Below are 22,161 nucleotides of genomic sequence, written 5' to 3' on the forward strand. Positions count from 1 at the left end.
TCTCTCTGCCCAGGTTAGGCTTGTCTTCAAGAGCAACCAGCGGCTGAAAGGGGCCCGGAGTTGTCTCCTGCCGAGGACACAGTTATGAGTAGGCTGCAGGAGTTGTCTCCATGCCAAGGTTGGGCCTGTCATTTAGAGCGTCCAGTTCAAGAGCGATAAGAGGCAGAAGTGTCCTGGTGTTGCATCCGGCCAAGGACAGGTATGAGTAGGCTACAGGAGTTGTCTCTAAGCCCAGGTTGGCTTGTCTTTAAGAGCGACCAGAGGTATTAGGGTCCTGTTGTTGTCTCCAGCCTATGATCGGTATGAGTAGGCAACTGGAGTTGTCTCAATGCCCAGGTTAGGCTTGTCTTCAAGAGCGACCAGAGGCAGAAAGGGACCCGGAATTGTCTTAGGTCGAGGCAAGGTGTGATTAGGCTTGTGGAGTTGTCTCTATGCCATTATTGGTCTGTCTTCAAGAGCGACCAGCGGCTGAAGGGTCTCAGTGTTGTCGCCTGTCGAGGACAGGTATGAGTAGGCTACAGGAGTTGTCTCAATACCCAGATTGGGGTTGTCTTCAAGAACAACCAGCGGCAGAAAGGGGCCCGGAGTTGTCTCAGGACGAGGCAAGGTATGATTGGGATAGAGGAGTTGTCTCTATGCCATTGTTGGTCTATCTTCAAGAGCGACCAGAGGCTGAAGGGTCTCTCTCAGTGTTATCTCCGGCCGAGGACAGATATGATTATGCGAGAGGAGGTATCATCTATGCCGGGTCTTGGTGATGTCTCCGGCATAGGACCGGTATGAGTAGGCTAAAGCACTTTTCTCAATGTCCAAGTTGGGCTTGTCTCCAAGAGCAACCAGCGGCGGAAAGGGTCCCGGAGTCGTCGAGAAAGGTATGAGTAGGCTACAGGAGTTGTCTCAATGCCCAAGTTGGGCTTGTCTCCAAGAGCAACCAGCGGCGGAATGGGTCCCGCAGTCGTCGAGGATAGGTATGAGTAGGCTGCATGAGTTGTCTCCATGCCAATGCTGGGCCTGTCTTTTAGAGCGACAAGTTCAAGAGCAATCAGAGGCAGAAAATTCCTGGTGTTGTTTCCGACCAAAGACAGGTATAATTAGGGGGTATAATTAGGCTAGAGGAGTTGGCTCCATGCCAAAGTGGGTCTGTGTTCAAGAACTACCAGAGGCTGAAGAGTCTTGGTGTTGTCTCTGGCCGAGGGCAGATATGAGTAGGCTACAGGAGTTGTCTCTATAAAGCCCAGGTTGGCTTGTCTTCAAGAGCGACCAGAGGTAGAAGGTTCCCGTTGTTTCCTCTGGCCAAGGACGGATATGAGTAGGCAACTGGAGTTGTCCCAATGCCTAGGTTGGGCTTGTCTTCAAGGACAACCAGAGGCAGAAGGGTCTCGGTGTTGTCTCCGGCCGAGGACAGGTATAGTTAGGGGGGAGGAGGTATCTATGTGCCAAGGTTGGTCTGTCTTCAACAGCGACCAGAGGCAAAATTGTCTCATTGTTGTCTCCGGCCGAGGACAGGTATGATTATGCGAGAGGAGGTACCTCTATGCCAAGGTTGGTCTTTCTTCAAGAGCGACCAGAGAAAATTGTCTCGGTGTTGTCTACGGCCGAGGACACAGGTATGCGTAGGCTATAGGAGTTGTCTCTTTTCCCAGGTTGGACCCGTCTGATCGAGCGCCGAGAGGCAGAAGTGTCCTGGTGCTGTCTTCGGCCGAGGACAGGTGTGAGAAGGCTACAAGAGTTGTCTCAATGCCAAGGTTGGGCCTGTCGAGGCAGAAGGGTCTCGGTGTTGTGTCCGGCCGAGGACAGGTATGAACAGTCTAGGAATTGTATATATGCGTAGGTTGTGCTTCTCTTCAATAGTGACGATAGGCAGAAGGGTCTTGGTGATGTCTCCGGCATAGGACCGGTATTAGTAGGCTACAGCACTTTTCTCAATGTCCAAGTTGGGCTTGTCTCCAAGAGCAACCAGCGGTGAAAAGGGTCCCGCTGTCGTCGAGGAAATGTATGAGTAGGCTACAGGACTTGTCTCAATGCTCAGGTTGGGCTGGTCTTCAAGAGCAACCAGCGGCAAAAAGGGGCCCAGAGTTGTCTTCTGCCAAGGACACAGGTATGAGCAGGCTGCAGGAGTTGTCTCCATGTCAAGGTTGGGCCTGTCATTTAGAGCGACCAGTTCGAGAGCGATAAGAGGCAGAAGTGTCCTGGTGTTGTCTCCGGCCAAGGACAGGTATGATTAGGGCACAGGAGTTGTCTCGATGCCAAGGTTGAGCTTGTCTTTAAGAGCGACCAGAGGTAGAAGGGTCCCGGTGTTGTCTCCAGCCTAGGATCGGTATGAGAAGGTAAATGGAGTTGTATCAATGCCCAGGTTAGGCTTGTCTTCAAGAGCGACCAGAGGCAGAAAGGGGCCCGGAGTTGTCTCAGCTCGAGGCAAGGTATGATTAGGCTAGAGGAGTTGTCTCTATGCCATTGTTGGTCTGTCTTCAAGAGCGACCAAAGGCAAAATTGTCTCGGTGTGGTCTACGTCGGAGGAAACAGGTATGCGTCGGCTACAGGAGTTGCCTCTTTTCCCAGGTTGGACCCGTCTGATCGAGCGACGACAGACAGAAGTGTCCTGGTGTTTTCTCCGGCCGAGGACAGGTATGAGAAGGCTACAGGAGTTGTCTCCATGCCAAGGTTGGGCCTGTCGAGGCAGAAGGGTCTCGGAGTTGTGTCCGGCTGAGGACAGGCATGAGCAGACCAGGAGTTGTAATTATGCCTAGGTTGTGCTTGTCTTCAAGTGATGACAGGCAGAAGGGTTTTGGTGATGTCTCCGGCATAGGACCGGTGTGAGTAGGCTACAAATGTTTTCTCAATGTCCAAGTTGGGCTTGTCTTCAAGAGCAACCAGCGGCAGAAAGAGTCCCGGAGTTGTCAAGGAAAGGTATGAGTAGGCTACATGAGTTGTCTCTACGCCCAGGTTGAGCTTGTCCTTCAAGAGCGACAGGAAGAAGGGTCCCGGTGTTGCCTCCAGCCTAGGATCGGTATGAGTAGGCAAAAGGAGTTGTCTCTCTGCCCAGGTTAGGCTTGTCTTCAAGAGCAACCAGCGGCAGAAAGGGGCCCGGAGTTGTCTCAGGTCGAGGCAAGATATGATTAGGCTAGAGGAGTTGTCTCTACGCCCAGGTTGAGCTTGTCTTCAAGAGCGACAGGAAGAAGGGTCCCGGTGTTGCCTCCAGCCTAGGATCGGTATGAGTAGGCAAAAGGAGTTGTCTCTGTGCCCAGGTTAGGCTTGTCTTCAAGAGCAACCAGCGGCAGAAAGGGGCCCGGAGTTGTCTCAGGTCGAGGCAAGATATGATTAGGATAGAGGAGTTGGCTACAGGAGTTGTCTCAATACCCAGATTTGGGTTGTCTTCAAGAGCAACTTGAGTACTACTTGGGACCACAGTCATCTTAAACGTGCCACCAAAATGACGTCAATATCTGCATAAAACTACTTTACTTGATCAATTTGTCTACAGTGTAAATTTGGAAAGAAGCCCTCAAATTCGTTGTCAGTCCTCGTTTGATTTTTAGCCGCAGCACTAGCAGCCAATAGCTGGTCTCAAATCATCCACAACAATCAACAGAACATTGGGTTTCTGGGAATGTGCGATACCTGAAACAAATGCCAATACAACCGAGATGAAAGTGGATACAGAATTGTGACAAAGATACTGATGATAACATCACACATGCCAATGGAGTATTTAATTGTGCTGGCTCCTCAATTAGAAATTACTCGAAGAGAAATTTGTCCAAGAGACATCTCCAATAATCATATGGGCAGCCTCATCAGTCAGTCGGTCCTAAAGACATTTCTAATAAACATGGGGACAATCTCTTCCGAGTGGTAATCTGTCCAATTGACCACGACCAAGTATCTGATTTATAGTAGGGGCCAATATGTAGACTAGGCCTGTGGTCTGCTGGTATGACCCATATTTTGGGTATTGTAAAATTGTTATGACAAATATATTAAAAAAACTCTTACATAAGAATATTAATTGGTGTAATAGGTATCTATCGATAAAATCAAGATCCCCTTCAGGTTGATATTTCTTGAGATGAAAACGAAAGAACATATTAGTGAAGGCACATTAGCAAAACCAAAATATTGATCTTTCAGAAATTAGTTAGGTATCAAACTTTCGTTTATCTGCTCAACGTTTTGAAGTGGTCGTGATCGCGAAATAGACGAACGCCTGCTGACCAAATACTCGTAGCACAGTGACATGTGCATATCTTTGCTAATTTTGACTATTTTGCTATACAGCCATGTATATGCAACATAGTTAATTTATTCTAAGATATGCATGCATGCATGCCATGGTGACCAATATTGAGGATCACCGATTGTTGATGTCTGGGGCATGACCTATCCTCCCATTGCATGCCCCTACATCCTCTATATAATGGTACCGGTACTGTTTACATCAGTCAAGGAGACACATATTGATGGATACCATCGGTATGTGGTCTTGAGAAGCCGGTTCCAATGACCACTCGTACTCTGGAAAGAAGCTGAGATTGCTCTGGGACTCGCTAGTCCCCACGGGCCCGGCTATAAAACACCGGCACCCCGACATGCTCGTCTTCTATGAGAAGGAAAAGGAGGTCCTAATCATCGAGATAGCTGTCAGCTCCGACAGACACGTCCTAGCACGTGCTGAGGAGAAACGATCGAAGTACTGTGGCTGTGACTATCTCATCTCTCTCATCATGTTGTCAACACGGTGGAGCAGCCAGGACTGATTCGGCCTGGCTGTGACTTCCTCATCTCTCTCACCATGTTGACAACTTGGCAGAGCAGCCAAGACTAATTTGGCCTGGCTGTGACTGTCTCATCTCTCTCACCATATTAACAACTAGGCAGTGCGGCGAAGACTGATGCCGCCTGGCTGTGACTGTCTCATCTCTCTCACCATATAGACAACTTGGCGCTGGCAGAGCAGCCAAGACTGATTTGGCCTGGCTGTGACTGTCTCTCATCTCTTTCACCATGTAGACAACTTGGCAGAGCAGCCGAGACTGATTTGGCCTGGCTGTGATTGTCTCATCTCTCTCGCCATATTAACAACTAGGCAGTGCGGCGAAGATTGATGCGGCCTGGCTGTGACTGTCTCATCACTCTCATCATGTTGTCAACACGGTGGAGCAACCAGGACTGATTCGGCCTGGTCAGCGGCAGAAAGGGGCCCGGAGTTGTCTCCGGTCGAGGCATGGTATGATTTGGCAATAGGAGTTGTCTCTATGCTCTGGTTGGTCTGTCTTCAAGAGGGACCAGAGGCTGAAGGGTCTCAGTGTTGTCTCCAGCCGAGGAGACTGGTATGATTAGGCAGCAGGAGTTGTCTCGATACCAAAGTTGAGCTTGTCTTTTTGAGCAACCAGAGGCAGAAGGGTCCCGGTGTTGTCTCCAGTTGTCTCTGGCCGAGGACAGATATGAGTAGGCTAGAGGAGTTGTCGTTGTCTGTCTTCAAGAGCGACCAGAGGCTGAAGGGTCCCGGTGTTGTCTCTAGGCTACAGGCGTTGTTTCTATGACCAGTCTTCAAGAGCATGATAGATAGAATGTGCTCTACCTAGCAGAGAAGGGTCTTCTTGTTGTCCAAGATACAGACTGGTTGTCAAAGGCAAGAGTATGAGACGTATGAGGCTATGGAAAATGTTGTCCACAACCGGATTCGAACTCGCGACCTTTGGTCTTGGATCAAACATCGTATTCTGCCATTTCTGACGAGCGCTCTACCAACTGCTGTAATGTTTCTAAGACTTCTGACGTCATGTATTTGTCGAAATCTGATTGGCTGAAAGTCCCTGTACTAATGTACACTGTACTGCCCGAAAGGTTCAGGAAAAAAAATCGCGTCCCGGTGTCCCATGTACATGACGTGTATCAGTGGGCTGCACAAGTTTCCTGTATGGCCATTCAAGTGCTTATTTTGAGGCTGAAGGGTCCTTTTGTTTTCAAAAGTGCAGGCAGGTTGTCCAAGGCAAGAGTGCACGACATTAGTCGTCTCTATGGTCAGGCTGTGGTGCTGGCTGTCTTCAGAAGCGTCCCAATGTAGTACCAGGTCCATGGCACGTGCGTCAATGGCCTACGCAAGCGCCATCTTCAGGGTGATGAACGAACTTGTCTGGAAACCAGCTGTTGAGTGATTCGGACTTAGGGATTTTTTTGAGGGTATCTGGCATTGCTGAAAAAGGGGGTTATTTTGATCACTTAGAAATCAAATAAAGCTCGGGGGCATAATAATCTTTTCTCTGTGGATCCAGCAATGCTCTTGTCTTGGGCAAGCTATTGCAAAAAATCTTATGGAGCTATTTCTGATAGATTGTTTTCTCTGGAATGGCTCAATGGGGGGGGGGGGGGCGGGGGTTGGGGGTGAAATTTTGGCGCCAAAAGCTTCAAGCCATCCTGGACTAATTACTTGTTAGGCCAGTCAACTGGAACAAACAACAAGAAGTTACATGTTACATAATTAGGTAGAGGGCGTTTCATAAACCTCCTCTCTACAGAAATAAATGAACATTGGAAATTTCTTAATAAACTGAATTTAATTCCTTCCTAGATCAACAAAATATTACATCTATTTTACAACAAACAAGCCTGACATGAAATACCATCAGCAGGCATCAGTGGCTACGCAGGCCTTTCTCCCACCTCTCTAAATTCTCTGAGCTTCCCCGCAGTTAACACTTTAGAGACATGGGATTATAAAGTACAGTGCCTTATATTCCCCTTGGTTAGTTACATGAACATGTAAGCAGCATTCCTGCAGCTTGGCTAACAATATCAAGACTACAATATATTACATTCTTTCGCATCTAAACTGAAATTCTCCAACAGCTATGAATATTCACTGTTGTCGTCAAACATGGCCTTCCTCACGAGACGATCAAAATCCTGAACAGCGATTGAATACAACGAAATAATATGTGCTATATATACACACCTGTGAACACATAAGTGGTTGGTCAGCATCTTTTGACATCAATTTAGCATTAAGTTTACATTTCTACATTCAAATACATTTCTTTTTTTATGCAGACCCAATAGTTTCTAAAGAAAAAAGCATTTCAAGTTTAGTCCAATACAGATCAGGCAATTTTATAGCCACTTTGAATACATCCTTGCGATGGAGTTTTCCATTGATCACTCTGTTTCACTGTCATCCATTGTTCACCGAAAAACATAAATCTCCCGATTTATAGTCACATCACTTATTTTCTCGCGACGAGTTTTCCATGGATCGCTCCGCATCATCACCGTCCAGCATCTTTATGAGACCAAAGACTGGTGCACATATCTTGACAGCAGCAGCATTTGTATGAAGTGTCTGAAGTGAAGACAAAAGAAACTCATTTGTAACTTCCTCAATAACAAGGCACGGAAAAATGAAAGAGGTGCTTGCACTTCCCATAGGACATTGTGAAAACGTGCATTCCTGCCACTGAAACAATGGAACATCTGCGGTAAAATGTTTCTTACCGCGGCAAAATGTATCTTACCGTTCTGATTTGTTCAATGACCCCATCCATTCGAAACACCTCGTCTTCTGCCAACTTCCAGTTCTGTTCAAGAACATTCATCTAAAACAGAAAAGAATAAGAGGTGAATGTTAACTCTCTCCAGGAGCCTAAAACTACCACACCTTGACTGCAGACGGGTGTTTATCACATCTTCTCATACAGATATCTTTTAGTGAGTGAAGGGGCGTATCAGTTGCTTTACAAGAGGTACAGCCAGTTTCAGGCAGTTAATAACTGCTTGCCTAGTCTTCTCCTTAATGGTGAGTTAAAGCATCACCAATATACTGTGGGCGCGTTTCTATTTGAGATATAAAGTCCATTCATAAAATACAAGTTTATAAACTTACTCTCCGACTTGCTTTCTCCTTCAACTCCTGGTAAGATTCTTCTTTTTCAACAAACTTCTCTTTCACTTGATGCAACTGAAAGGAGAAATGAAGTGGAAATTCAGACCAACATTTTTCGTTCCCGAACCTGGTCGGAGGCACTTCGACAAATCCAATCGGCTAGGAATACCGCCACATGTATGGTGGGGGGTGGCGGCAGCCTTCATGTACTAAGAGGCTGATATTCAATTGTCCACTCACCTCTTTCCTGAGCGCTGTGATGTCCCTGAAATACTGTCCTGGAGAAATCTCCCACGACCCATCGTTGTCCATGGCCTTCATAGCATTTTCTAACTGCTCTTCAATCAAAGTCTTCTCCGACTTAAGATGTTTGATCTCTGCAAGGGCAACGTCTAACTCTTCGTTGAGTTTCTGAAACAAAGAAAAGGAGAAATCTGTACTGGTGTCACACTGAAACAAGTCTCTCTGAAGTCTCTATCATGGAAAACATGCTGCATCTAATTCTCTGATGTCCTCAATTCAAAATGAAATCAAACTCAGCAGCCAAAGAAATATTGGTATGAATAATATTACAGTGAACAACCAAACAACACCAATGCTTACATTTAATAACTTCTCTTGTTCTGTATGGCTCATAATCTGGTGAGAGAGTTCATTACACTTGGCTCTCATGTCCTCCAACATGGCCTGACATTCCTCTAACTCCTCGGCCTTCTCAAGTAGCTTGACGTTTGCCTGAATCTGGTCACGCTCCGATTCCTCCACTGACATCTTGAGACGCTGCAGGTCTGTGCGGCCAGATTGACGAAGTTCCAACTCATTTAGCAGCTGCTGACTGCAGGGAAAGATTAGAGAACAAGAACATAAGGGGATTATTTGCCTTAAAATCGTGAAGTTTTTCGATGGGTGAAGAATATTTATTACAAAATGTCAGGACTTTAAAAAAAATTATGTCTATGAGTGTAGCTAATCCCATTGCCAACACTATTAAAAGAAATGATCTGTCAAAAACAAGCTGATCAACTCATTGAAGACACCAGAATATATTCATCTACTTACTTTTCTTGCTTAACCGCATGAAACATCCGATCTCTTGCCTGGTCACATCCAGACACCAACTCCACGATCACATCCATGACCTTGATCACATGCTCCAATTCCTCCTTAATCGTCTGCTCCTGGTTCTCGGCGCACGATGTTGACAGCGACATGTCCTGCGTCTCATACTGGGTCCCGTTCATCAGACCATCATCGCACGGCGACCTTTTCCCACTAACTGGGGTAAACGCACTGCCGTTATTCTCTGACCCGACCCCAACGCCTCGTTTTGATAATCCACCTCCAGGTGTCACTTTAGCAAATGCACTATGTCCTGAGCCGATTTTCAAATTGTTATTTGGCTCACTGCTAGTGGAGGCACCACTACCATCACTGTCCACTTGATGCACGGCAACATCTGAACCATTAGCGCCATTGGAATGTTTTGATTGGTTAACTTCCTTGCTGTCTGCTGCCTGGAGTAACTTGGAGACAAATGAATGACCTTGACCTTGACCTGCCCCAGCAGACGTCTGGGAAACTGGGATGGTTTCCACACCCTGGAACACAAATCAACACAGTGAAAAATAATTGTTATTACTGTAGATTATGGAAATACATTCATGCAACAGAACTGGGCAAAATGAGCTCCCATTGCAAGGTCTCTAAATACAATGTGTCACAGGCTTTTTCCAGCGTAAATGTTAAATTATTTGCCCAATGTCACAAACATCGTGACTGGCTGGAAAGTGTCTTTTCTTCAGTACCTTGAGCACTCTAGCAGCTGTGATTCTAAGCTTCTCCTGAAACTCAGTCATCTTATCCTTGAGCATACTGATATTGACCGACACGTCTGCCAGTTCAGCACCCTGGCTCAGCAGCATGAAATGAGCATTAGTCTTTGTGTTGTCCAGCTCAGCCTGCAGGGCGCTCAGCTTTTCACTGAAAGAGAAAGTGGTACATCTGAAATGGTGTCATAACAGGTACTTTTGAATAGGAGACAGTGAGCAGGCATTCATTTTTGAAAAATGACACCCCCCTTTATCATCTGGAGATCCTGTTGAGTCTACCTCGTCCATAAAATATTCCATAAATATTTTAAAGAGTATTATAGGCTAGACTATTTCCAAAGTCCTGAAAGTGTTCATTTCGATTTCTCAGTCCACTTACTTAAGCCGTTTCACTGTGAGTTCTAACTGATGGCACAAGATTGTCTTCTCCCTCAACTGATTCTGTGACCTTGACAACTCGAGCTGTGCTGTGGTGACGTTCTGTTCGACCTCCTTTAAGGAATCAGCCAAAAGGTGGTTCTCCTCTTCCAGGAAATCCATCGTCTCACGCGGCTTGTTCCGTGGTGTTTCCGGAGAAGGGAAGACTGGAATATTTTTCTGAAATAATGGAAATGACTTATCGTTAAAATATTTTTTTCTGATCATTCTGAAATTTCAACACTTCTTTATAATGAGAAGAAAAGCAGTTCCAAAACGGAACATGACCTAACGCAAAGATGACATGAAACACACAGCTTGGTTCCAGCAAAACCTCATCATTTTCATAAAGTTTATGTGAAGAGGCTGGCCTTACCTTGATCAAGTCACTCTGACTCTGACACTCGCGACTCAGCAGCTGTTTTTCTTTCTCTAACTGGACAATCTCCTCATCTTTCTCACCTAGCACACTATCCAACTGCGCTATCTTTTGATTCGCTGCCGCTAAATCTGAAAGAGTTCAATTGTAAAACTTTAGCATAATGACTGCTTTCTCTATCTCATTGTGAACTTGGTGACAAGACTGTTTTGACTTGACATCATTTGAAGCATCCTCCTTGCACAGAACTGGATCACTAATGATGGATGATGTTGTTCTATCCCTGTATGAATTAGTTGCCACTGCATTAGAATGGCAGAGACCTGGCCATTTTCACAATTATAAGACTTTCAGGGGCTTAGCGGTCTAGCATGGGTGTTTTTCATTCGTACAGACTGCGTTTTCTATTCCAGTGACATTGTGGCTAGAAGTAATACATCCTGGACAAGGGAGTGTACTCACTTTTCTTATTTTCTGAGAATAACTGAGTAATTTTTGCCAACTTCTCTGTCGCCATTTTCAACTCCATCATTATTTCATCCTGATACAGCTGGCTCTGAAAAAATGGAAATAAATTGAAAATATATGGGGAAATATATGAAAAGCATACATCAGAATCTTACTCTTATAAAGGTGAGTCAACTCAACAAGTCAATTCTGATAATTTCTCTTAAAAAACTCACATCATTAATGGTCCTATCAGCCACCTCCAAGCGTGCCTTCATCTGTTCGACTTCTATTTTCATCTTCTGACAGGAATTGGTCGCCGTCCGGACCGCCATCTCGTTAGTGGCGACGCCCTCCATGAACTCCTTCTCTTGTTGATTCAGCCTCTTACGTTCGATGAGCATCTGTTCCTCCATCCCCTTCAGCTTCTGGTACTTGTCATCAATTGCCGAGCCCAACTTATCCTGGAAAATCAGGGTGACCATTCAGCTTTAAAGGAGTATTTAATCGTGGGTCAGGAAAACAGAACTGCAGTTACAGTTGTGCACACTGTCTCAGTTCAGTTATCATGCATACGACTTTGCTGAAACTTGGTGTATATAGCAAAAAACTTCCTAAATGGAAAATTCATAAAATTGCAGAGAAGTCTCATCTACCTGTGCTTTGTCCGCTCCCTGCATCGACCCCATCAATTCGAAATATGTCTCAACCTCGGACTCAAGCTTTCGTATGACCTGTTGAGCTTTCTCAAAATGTGGCTTGTAGTCCTTGCGTGCATAATCGGCGTGGAGGTCATTGACCTATGAATAAGAAAGAGAATAAATGAGTTAAACTTAGCCAGAAAGGCACAATTACCATCTTGCTATTCTCAATCAAATCATGCACTAGCAAGTTGGCAATGGGCCTAACTAAACTTTGGGATTTAAAAAAGTTCTGAAAAAATAAAATTTTCAGGATTTTCATTTTGGGATCAAAAAAATTTCCTTCAAGTTTTCCTATCCCAAAATTTTTTTTTGTAATTTTTATTTTTGTGAATCAAAGTAGCTAAAGCTGTAAAAATGAAATCCCGCTAAAAATTTGGCAGTTAACAAAATTAGAAAACAGTTTGAACCTCTTGTTTGTGTTGTTTATAAATCCTGGCAAGGTCGTCCTGTAGGTTGTTGTTCTCGCACTTCAGTACCATCATCTCATCCTCTTTGGCCTTGACCTTGGCCTCAGCAGACGACATTTCACCTTGTATCTGCTTCACCTGACCTTCTAGAGAGGTCAACTCAATCCCCATCGACCTCTACCAAAGAAAGAACACGTACAGTTTGATATTAGAGTGACAACAACTTTCACCCAAAAAATAAGAAAAAGACAACACCAGTGTGAGACTCAGAACGGTTAGGATCCAATGACTCGTAGATCACCCTGGAGAAGTCTTTCTTGTAAGGGTTTTTCTTGATAAAATAACAACACCATACCATTTAATGTTGTACAGTCTCTTCTGGACTAGCTAGAATACTGAGAGCTACTTGTACAGTCCTATCAAACCTGCGAATAGGGCTATCAATGCTGATATTCACTAGCCTTGACAAGTCATGATTCAGTCTCCTTGAACTGAGACCCACCTTCGTATCAACCTTGGCCTGTTCCACAGCCTCCAGTAACTGCGCAATCTCAAAATCCTTTTGCCGGATATCTGCTTGCTGTTGCGACATCTGCTTTGACTGGGTGGTCTTCTCAACATGTAGACCCGTCAACTCGGTACGAAACAACTCATTACTAATGAGAGCCATCTCGAGCTGTTTCCTCATCTCGAGGGGGGTCAGGCTACTCAGGACAGGGTCAGATAACCTGTCAACAAAGAAAGGGTTTAAGTTATACACCAAGTCTGTACCTTTCTCTGTGGCATGGCTGAGGACCTAAATAATACTTTAATTAAGTCTGACAGTTTATCAATAAAGAAAGGCTCAGACAAGTAACAAAAATCTAACTCACCTTAGAGCCATATTTCCAATAGGTGATGTCAGCACAGATGCATCCTTCATTGTGACTGGAGTCATGAATGTGTCTCGTTCAGCTGTCTTTACCGGAGTCACCACTGCATCATGGGTAACTGGCTCTTGATCATCGAAGCTTTCGGAATCCGACCTTGGTGTCATTTCCGTTCCTTGATCAGACATATCGAGCTCTTGGTGACCGATTGGACGTGTTGGTGTCATCATGACGCTGGTGTCCACCATTACCATTGGTGTCATACATGTCTGCTTGCTCTGTTCGGACAATCGTATTGGTGTCGTCAATGAAGTAGCATCTGCAGTCATTGCAGGCGATGTCAACATTGAGGCATCAATGAGATAAGCATACGACGTACCTGTCTGCGAGTCCACATCCACCATGTGGACAGCAGACATGTTTGTCTGACTTTCCGTATCATTGAATACAAGTTGAACAGTACCAGATGCCTGGTCTTGTTGTCTAATTGGGCTGGTACATTGCCCAAAGTCTGCCCGAGTATCCTCATCAACACTTTCATGGTCATCATATAAATATGTCTGAGAATCTGGCACAAATGTCACTGGTTTGTTTGGAATGATTGGTTGCGGAGCCTCACCATTTTCCGTCTGAATCTCAAACGCATGGGATAACTTGAAAGTCACTTTTGTCGGAGTCTTTACAAAAGGTCGGGTGTCTGGAGACTTTACAGGAGAAAACAGCTCTGATATTTTCACTGGTGCTTTTGATGGTGTGGTCCCAGTGAATGGTGCAAACTCTGGTGTGACACACCTCTCGTTCTTTCGTGTCACCCATTTTAACGTATTAGGCCGCTCATCAACATCCACTTTAAACATCTGTGGGGGTGAGGTCAACTCCGCTGGACTTGCCTGGACAAATGTCCGCATTTCGTCCAATGGAGTGTAATGGCCAAAGGTCTTCATCTCACCTATAAAGGATAAATGACATTCAATGAGAAGGAATTCATACTGACATGCTCTTCAGACTCAGATGGCTGATGGGCACATATCCCTGTCCCCCAAACAGACTACAATTAGTCCTACCTATTTCCTCTGGGATCTCTTTCACCACACCTTCATCATGTCCACAGTCTACCTCATCCGGAACAGCAGTCAGCGACAAGGACTCACATGGTCTGGAAAGAGGAAGAACAGAACATTGTCAAGAACCAGAATGTTCAAAATGATGTGAAGCATTTCAGTGATTGTCTAAGAATAGAAGATCTGATGAATTTGCTGAAAAGTAGGTTATATCAGACAGCTACACGGACGTATCTGAAAAGAGCAAAGCAAATTAACATTTACTAATTTTCAATTTCATACCTTGCCGATGATGTAATACTAGTACTCTCCAAAAACTAAACTATCTTACAATTTCGCATAGGTAATTCATCCAATAACATTTCAAAACGGCACTGACATTGTTGTGCCAATTGGAAGTGTTAAATGAACACAAGGGCCACAGCCAATCTTGTTTACAAGAAATAATCCTCTCGGCTTGGTAAATTTGTTAAAAGGGCTCGATCAACAGCAAACAGGGTCTTAAATGCAGGCCTAAGGTTTAGACAAACCATTCCCCGAGGACCACTTACAAAACAATTCAACCCTCAGCAGAAGTGGTCAACTAGAATTTGGCGCTCCAATGATTGTTCATATAAATGACAGACAGTAGAAATCATTGAACTGGTGTCTGTTTTGGAAGATTGTCAAATCATTTTGAGTATTCATTGTCAAATTGGGGTCATGAGGGCTGTCAGAGTGGAGTGGACATGCCAAGATTGATGTTCAAAATTTACATGAAAAGTCGCCAACACATCTAATATTTCAACTAAAGAGTTTTAGCAGGGCGTGGCACCCTGCCTTGTCAAGCTTTTCTCTTCTTGCCCTGCATTTTTCTTCAGTGGCCAGTGATTACCATCTAAAGCTGGGTGCTGCTGGAACCTTCCTTTTTTCGACGTAGCCCATTCTCCCCTGCCTTTTCTAGCTGAAACACTAATCTCTTATAAACCCATGGTTTGTTGGTCCAAGAAACGATCACTGACATAGAGCATCCTCTGGGGGCCACAGCTTCATTACTGTCATACATGAATGGAATGCCAATGGTTTGGTGACAGAGTCTGTCATCAGGCGACTGGAAGTTTAAGCCTACTGTAAAACTGGCCAGGAGACATCACTACTCTAGAGATGGGAGCAATTTCTCTAAAGGCCGAGTTTTGCCTTTGACTGAGGACAGCCATGGATTTCAAAATAGCTGAATATTTATGCAAAAACCCACGGCTTTCAAAGGCCATTGGTGAATGCCAAGTTAAAGGTTACATAGACATACTACCTGGGTTTAGCACCCTAACTAAATAACTAATCAGTACACCCTGTATACAAATCAGCTGAAACATGAATCCCTCACCATCTACTGAAAACAGATCAATGAACGGCTGGTAATCTTATGAGCTCTGGGATATTCCTCCTGTAGACACACCCACAGAGGTAAATCAACCTGCTAGAGGCCTAGTCTAAACAACTTTCTTGAGTTCCTTCCCCACATCAACTACACGTACAAGGAATAATCCAAGAGGTCTACTTCGGGAAAGGAACATTTATTTATCTTTAGATATGATTTCTTGCATATTTGCTATGAATAGTTTTGCTCAGCCAAAATCAGTCATTTGACTTCTCAAAGCAGAGGGCCTATTGACATGAACTAGGCCTGCCTACGGGCAATCTGACCTGACCATTGATGAAAGATGATCACCACCAATTCTTCAGTTCACAAAACAATTTTAGGGTTTATTTCACAAAGTTTGAACTTGAGTCGTGTCACACAAAAAGCATCCTTAAAGTCTTATTAATGGTATAAAGTACTGCACCATAAAGGAAATTTAGGAAGCATGCAAGAATAAGTTTTCAAACAAAATGTTGCAATACTGGGGCTCGCCAATTCAGCAACGTTAAGAGCAGCTCTCAACTGTGTGTAAGATTGAGAAACACAATAGAACGGGTTTGTAATGGAAATGAATAGAGGCTGCCGTCCTAATAGTCGCATTCGATATACTGACCAGTAGCGAGGGTTAATATTAACAGATATTACCGAAGTCTGGCTCATTGCATGCTGGTGGCTATGTGACATAGGGCTAATCATGCTTGCAGTGGCTATTATGAACTCAATCAATCACATTGTAATGGCATAGACATTATTTCTGCCAATTTGTTGATAGCACAGACTACAGATGCTGTTGTTCATTTCCAACACTAACATTTTTGCTGATTACTCAATTGTTTTATATACAGGCTACATGTATCCGTGTAAGGAAAGATGAAAACTCATGCCATTTTTAGGCATACCTGTAGTAATTGTCAACCATGTGTGTTAAATAAACCTGAGTGGAAAGTGTCTCTTTTTCTTTACATTGCTGTATCTTCAAGTGTTATTTGGAGGACCAAATCATGACCTGAGAGTGAGGTCAGTGGAAATAATTATGGAGCTTTTCCCACTAATTATTGTTGTCTGTTGGATAATTGGTCTTCACATAATTTCATGAGTACGATTGTATGTACATGAATGTATTGTAATAGTACTGAAGTACAATGACATAATTTTATTCTCAGCGTCTGATATGATGGAAATCTTACTCCGTCTCACATCCAATTCCCAGAACATCACGTAGATACCACAATCCATACAAATTGCAAATGAACCCTCCCTAGCTGATACCAGCTCCTGATATACAAGAATGCCAGCTTTTATGTCTAATCTCATTCAGTGGATATATTGAAACCAAGCGACTTGCCCAAGTTAACAAACAGATCATTGTTGCCTCCATGAGTCCATTCCATAATGACTTAGAGTAGAGGTCACTTAAGACTTGTTACATTGTCTCAAGGAAGGAAACCGGGATTCCTGATAATACATGTAATATCATCATGTGACTTGCTGTGCCAGTGTACTGGAAAAATGGTGCATGGCCAGTGGGTTTTTTATTGCAAGTGAGAAAAGATAACTTTGATGAGTGAGTGGATCTGCTTTACCCTAAAGCCTGGTGCTAGGAATGAGGAAAAGAGGCATCATGAGTAAGTGTGAAAACATCACTCACAGGTAGTCAAGGCTGGCTGATTAGTCAGGGTTGGATGCTCCAGGTGTGAGGACAGGTGTCTGTGAGCAGGGAAGTTCATCTGCTGGCCACAATGATTACATTACCAATGAACGAGTAAACGGCCAAAGGAACAGATCAGTAAATTTCTCCGATTCATCATTGAGGAGGGTGGTGGATAAGCTACCGATGCATACATTCTGAGATCCACATTGGAACGTGATGCTACCAAAAAGGTCTGCCAAGTCAAGTAGCTTCTGCATTAGTTCTTTCCATCCGATGATGCCAAATCTGTGAAGGGCCTTCGAGCCTTTGCTTTCAATGGTATCTCTCTTGGCCTGCCTCAGTACCAGGCACCATGGCATTCCATAACCCAATGATTATTTCTCTTTGCCTTACTAACTTAGTTACAAATCCATCAATTAGATTCCAGAAGTTTTTCCCAACAGAACCGAACAGGATAGGTCAATGGGTATGTGAAGAAACGTGAAGAAGCTGCACGGAATGATATGACCACTAACAGGAAAAAAGTGGTAGAAATGAAAAAAAACCTTTGAACCATTTGCTGCAAAGTGGTGATGAGCTTGCTCATTTCATCAGCAGTGGGTTATATTGGGGAGAGGTAATGAATGATTGCGCCAGGTGAGGGAGGATTCAGAATCTGACAGTGGGGATGATCTTCTCACACTTCAAGATAACAAGACCTACAAAAGTACTCACAGATTAAGTGCGCAGGGACAGAGCGCTCTGTCCTCATACCGGGATGAAGTAAGCTGATTCTCACCATCTGATGGTGGGAAGCCCCAATTGAGATCCATTCCTTGGCCGAAGCCACGGTTCAACTCAAAGTCCATGAACAGATTGAAAAGTCTTCTTGATGTGCATTGATCCTTTCTGAGCACAATGACAACAATTGAACAATTGCCAAGAAAAGGATGACAAAAAATAGAAGAATTCCTTTTCAGTGTGACAGGGCCTGCCTGTTCAGAGGAGCTATTTCAATAGCAATTTTTATGCCGACACAATATGTAAGCTTCAACAAGTGAAAAAGATTGATTTTCAGCACTTCAAAATCGGTGAAGGACTGTCACAAAGCAGAAGGTGGCTTTCAAAATGCAATTGACTTTTTCAGATAACCTAAAATGATTGCATGACAAATATTTGTCTCAATACATGTAGGTCTACACTTCAACTCATAGGTTGGGAAAACAATCACTTGATTTATAGGGTCAAATAGTCTATCTTGGATGATCGACTTCCAATAACTATTTAAACAATCTTTACTCATCAAATTACGGTAAACCTAGTTTCAAAGGTCAAAACACGCCATATCATGGATGATATTCAAGACTTGGATGTCAAGAAGTACTCTACGATGTCAAGTTGACATCTGATAGAAAAGTCAACAGGATCCCAGCGTCATTATAATAAAATACCTAAATATTTTCATGTTGGTTTGGTAAACATTGTCATACAGAGGAGACCATGATGAAAAAGGTTACAAATTCTATGTGGCTGACATCTGTATAGTCTTTTTTTAAATACTGGTAGGTCAAACCAGCATTTTTGCTTGCATTAGGCTAAGGTTTTCATAGCAAATACAAAGTACTGTAGACGGAAGGATGTGCTACTGACACTATTAAACTCAACACCATACAAGGATGGGAACCATCATCATAAATAATGATAATTACATAATTTTGGCCTAAAAAAAGTACAATATTATGTATCAATCTCATGCCTATAGAGAAGCCCCATAGTGCCTTACACTGTTACAGTTTCAGTAAACAGAATAAAGTTGATAAACAGTTCCATGCCTCAGCCATGTCAACCATTGTCTATAATTCTGCCATTAAAGAAAATTCTAACCAAAGAGATGTATGCTGTCCTGTCTCAAAACACCTTTTTGGTGCCTCGACAGGCTGGTATACAGGTAAGCTGAGGTGCATCAGACTTGGCAGGTGTCTTCATTCAAAGTTACACAGTAATAGGAGTCAATGTTGGGTTGGCACTATACTAACAGAATGAGTCCATGAACTAGACATACTGTTTCAGCTGAAGAATTTTAGCAGGGCATGGCACCGTCTTTTTGAAGCCATGCCCTTTTTTCATTTCAATTTGAAGTAGGGCACTGCACCCTGCCTTTTTCAGATTGTGAACTTTTCTAATGTTTACACTTTGACCCCTCAAGCGAAACTGGCAAAAATGTAGGCTCCTGAAAATAAAGGGGTTTAGGTTACAATAACCAGATTCTTCCAACTGTCCGTATCACCCTCTATCCTAAAACATAACTCAGTCCTCAAGTGCATGGCCAGCAATGCAATTACAGTGTTACTACTAATAACTCATCCAATGTTTTTTTGTCTTATCATTAAAATGTGATAGAGAGTCAAACATGTGGACTAAATTATCTTTGTTAGTCTCAGAAATATAAAAAGAAATACCCGGAAAGAAAATTTTACCCACCAGCTCTAAAAAATACAACAAAAAATCACTAGCTTTCGAAATCCATGGTATCCTATTGCAAAGCCAAGGGACGGACACAAGAGATCTGATCATGACTTCCACAACGACAAGACTGAACCAACACAGTTATCACAGCTGATTCAAGTCAGCTTAATTAAATACTGCTGGCTATTCCATTAATCTAACACATGTTGTTTGCTGATCGCTCCCCAATTTTGTTTCCCCACATGTAACCGAAAAAAGGTACACAAGATTCTTGATTTTTTCTGACAATCTGCATGATATGTTAAATATTGAGGTGGGATATTTGCCTCTCCGACTAAATTATGGGTATGAACAATAATGGCAACAGGCGAGGAAAGTTGGCCGTGCTGCCTCTGGTGTTTTACTGCCAAACTGTTCTTTCTGATGTCTCTTTTATATATACACCTTGCCTTCATTTGCCAATCCAAATTTTTATTTGAACCACTACCACAGGTCTGGAATGAGATCATGACCACGTGGATGGATGTCCCTTCCACATAGCTAAAACCACCACAAGTGAATACACACACAAACGTAAGCAATTTTACAGATCGCATGAAAAAACCTCAACAAATACAACAAATTCTTACCGATTGGATGGAAGATCCATATTCATCATCAGCACCAATGCCAATGGATATTTCTATCATTTCTTGAAGAACTGGTGCCCATTGCTCACAGAGACAGAAATTATTTACCGAAGGCTAACACACCACATGTACACCAAGCTACACAGTAATACTTTGTCACTGTTGTTTCTACAATGTATGACTATGAGGCTGACAAATGCATCCTATTATTGATTTTTCAAGAAGCTGGATATGGCTCTTCAATAAGCGGGAGAATAAGATGGCTGTTCTCGTTACTGATTAGGGTTGATTACATCATCTATTCCAATTCGACAATTTTCAGATTAGAGTTTTTTGAACCTCAAAGGGATCTATAGCAATTTTATTACCAAGGGGAAAAATAAACACATTGGAGAGTGACTGAAAATTTGGCAAAATTTGAAAATGTCTCACCCTGACTTCAGTATATTTTCTCCTTCCGATTTGAGTAATCTTGGTGTCTTGCCAAGTTTGTTGACATCCAACGAACACAGGGGTGTGGCTGGAGCAGGTCCCCTCCATTGCTTGGGTGTCTGAAAAATTGGAAATAGGAAATTTCAAAATTCAGGATCACAAAAATAAAGAGGTTAACGCTACCTTTGAATTATACTCCAAAAAGCAATCATGCCGCATGTCATTGTTTTTTAACTCTTTAAATTAAGCACTTCTTAGACTACTCAATATTTAACAAGAAAATCCTCCTACACTATAGCCACTAACACTGCAGAGGCAGAACTTCATGATAAATTGATTATAAATTCAGCCAGTTTACAGAAGTTAGGTGCTCATTTCAAAACTTTCTAGACAATGAATTTTACCTGTTGAACATGAATATGGACATTTTCTTGATCTCTCAGTGGGCTTCCTATGGAAGACATCGTTAGTCTTCTGATATAACAGTGCCTGCCAAAATAAGTTGAAGAAATGAAACCAACGCCAACGGCTGCACAACCCCACACAAGACTCGGAGAGGAAGGGTCAAACTTTACCAAGAATACTGAGGTATATATCAACCAATCTCTATTGGCAACTCCACAGAGCTGATTACATATAATTGATGGTACAGTGATACCCTGGCCTGATGTCACTCATTGGTTTGTAGAGGCCTTTTCGACAAAGTCAGACAAATTAGAATTTAGAGCACAAAACAAAACAAATGCACACACTCGTCAGAACACATAACGTAAGAAGGCCTAAGCCGACTTTGGACAATGCCATGAGCCACTGTGAACCTGATATCACTGCACTGGAGCCTAGGCCGGGCACTGCAGTCAGTGTTGCCTGTATACTAGTACAGTGTAGTGTAATAGCCTACATACACTGTGTATGTCTGTGTACATTTTTCGTGTAGGCCTCAGAGATACAAACGATTCGGGGTATTTTTTTGGAGTTTGCAACATTATAAAGTACAGTGAATGGGTCGAACCTATTTAAGATAGCTATGTTAACATCTGAACACAACGTTTATTTCATCAAAACTACGCGAGGTCATAGAAAAAGGACTTTTTCATGGTTTGTTGTGTATCTTTTTCTTCAAAATCGGTGCCTCTTTTTGATTGGTCAAAATTTCCGTTGTTGTTGTCGTGTTTTGAATCCGTCGTTACCGACGTAAAAACCGTCTTTGGTCTTCATAATTTGTGGTTGTGACAGAAGTTTGTGCCTAATGCACACAGAGAGGAAATTAGACAAGCTGAATACAAACGTCACATCGGACAGTCCGTTGCTTTATTCAACTGAAGACAGACATGCACCACCACCCAGGCACCTTCAGTCAGGTGATTGGGCTGATAAGTGACAGCTGCTGTGAAACACTTTGTAAAGGGAAGGTGATTTTGGCTTTATTCCACTGCAGCCTTTGCCTCATATATTGTCCTATATATGGTCACAACTTTTTTGCTATGACAACAAATTTGAACCTGCAGCGGAATTTCAGCAGGAGACAATAGGAGACATAAACTTTTCTAGATTCCCTAGGTGTCATGCGTTCTCAAGGGTCATTGGCATGGAGTTGGATGCGATGTGTGGGTCAG

At 43.2% G+C, this 22,161-nt stretch overlaps 1 protein-coding gene across 6 annotated transcripts; it reads right to left on the reverse strand.

Annotated features, from left to right (window-relative positions):
• Positions 1–6,535: 6,535 nt before the first annotated feature.
• LOC135483157 (myosin-11-like) lies at positions 6,536–21,326 on the reverse strand. 6 transcript variants are annotated; one of them, XM_064763766.1, is made up of 19 exons: positions 21,298–21,326; positions 20,950–21,034; positions 20,546–20,664; positions 13,993–14,084; positions 12,932–13,877; positions 12,562–12,787; positions 12,060–12,236; positions 11,605–11,748; positions 11,185–11,412; positions 10,964–11,057; positions 10,499–10,632; positions 10,085–10,302; positions 9,682–9,856; positions 8,936–9,474; positions 8,480–8,711; positions 8,117–8,287; positions 7,877–7,951; positions 7,509–7,589; positions 6,536–7,336 (listed from the first exon to the last, which is right to left on the reverse strand). In XM_064763766.1, exons 1-19 carry the CDS (start codon positions 21,309–21,311, stop codon positions 7,217–7,219), a joined length of 3,870 nt encoding a protein of 1,289 aa, XP_064619836.1. In that variant the 5' UTR covers positions 21,312–21,326; the 3' UTR covers positions 6,536–7,216. The 6 variants fall into 6 exon arrangements, with proteins under 6 accessions (XP_064619836.1, XP_064619839.1, XP_064619840.1 ...); XM_064763769.1 differs by lacking the exons at positions 20,546–20,664; positions 20,950–21,034; positions 21,298–21,326 and adding an exon at positions 20,114–20,259; XM_064763770.1 differs by lacking the exons at positions 20,546–20,664; positions 20,950–21,034; positions 21,298–21,326 and adding an exon at positions 19,500–19,808.
• Positions 21,327–22,161: the final 835 nt, after the last annotated feature.

This window comes from Lineus longissimus, chromosome 2 (genome assembly GCF_910592395.1).
Source record: "Lineus longissimus chromosome 2, tnLinLong1.2, whole genome shotgun sequence".
NCBI classification, from domain to species: domain Eukaryota; kingdom Metazoa; phylum Nemertea; class Pilidiophora; order Heteronemertea; family Lineidae; genus Lineus; species Lineus longissimus.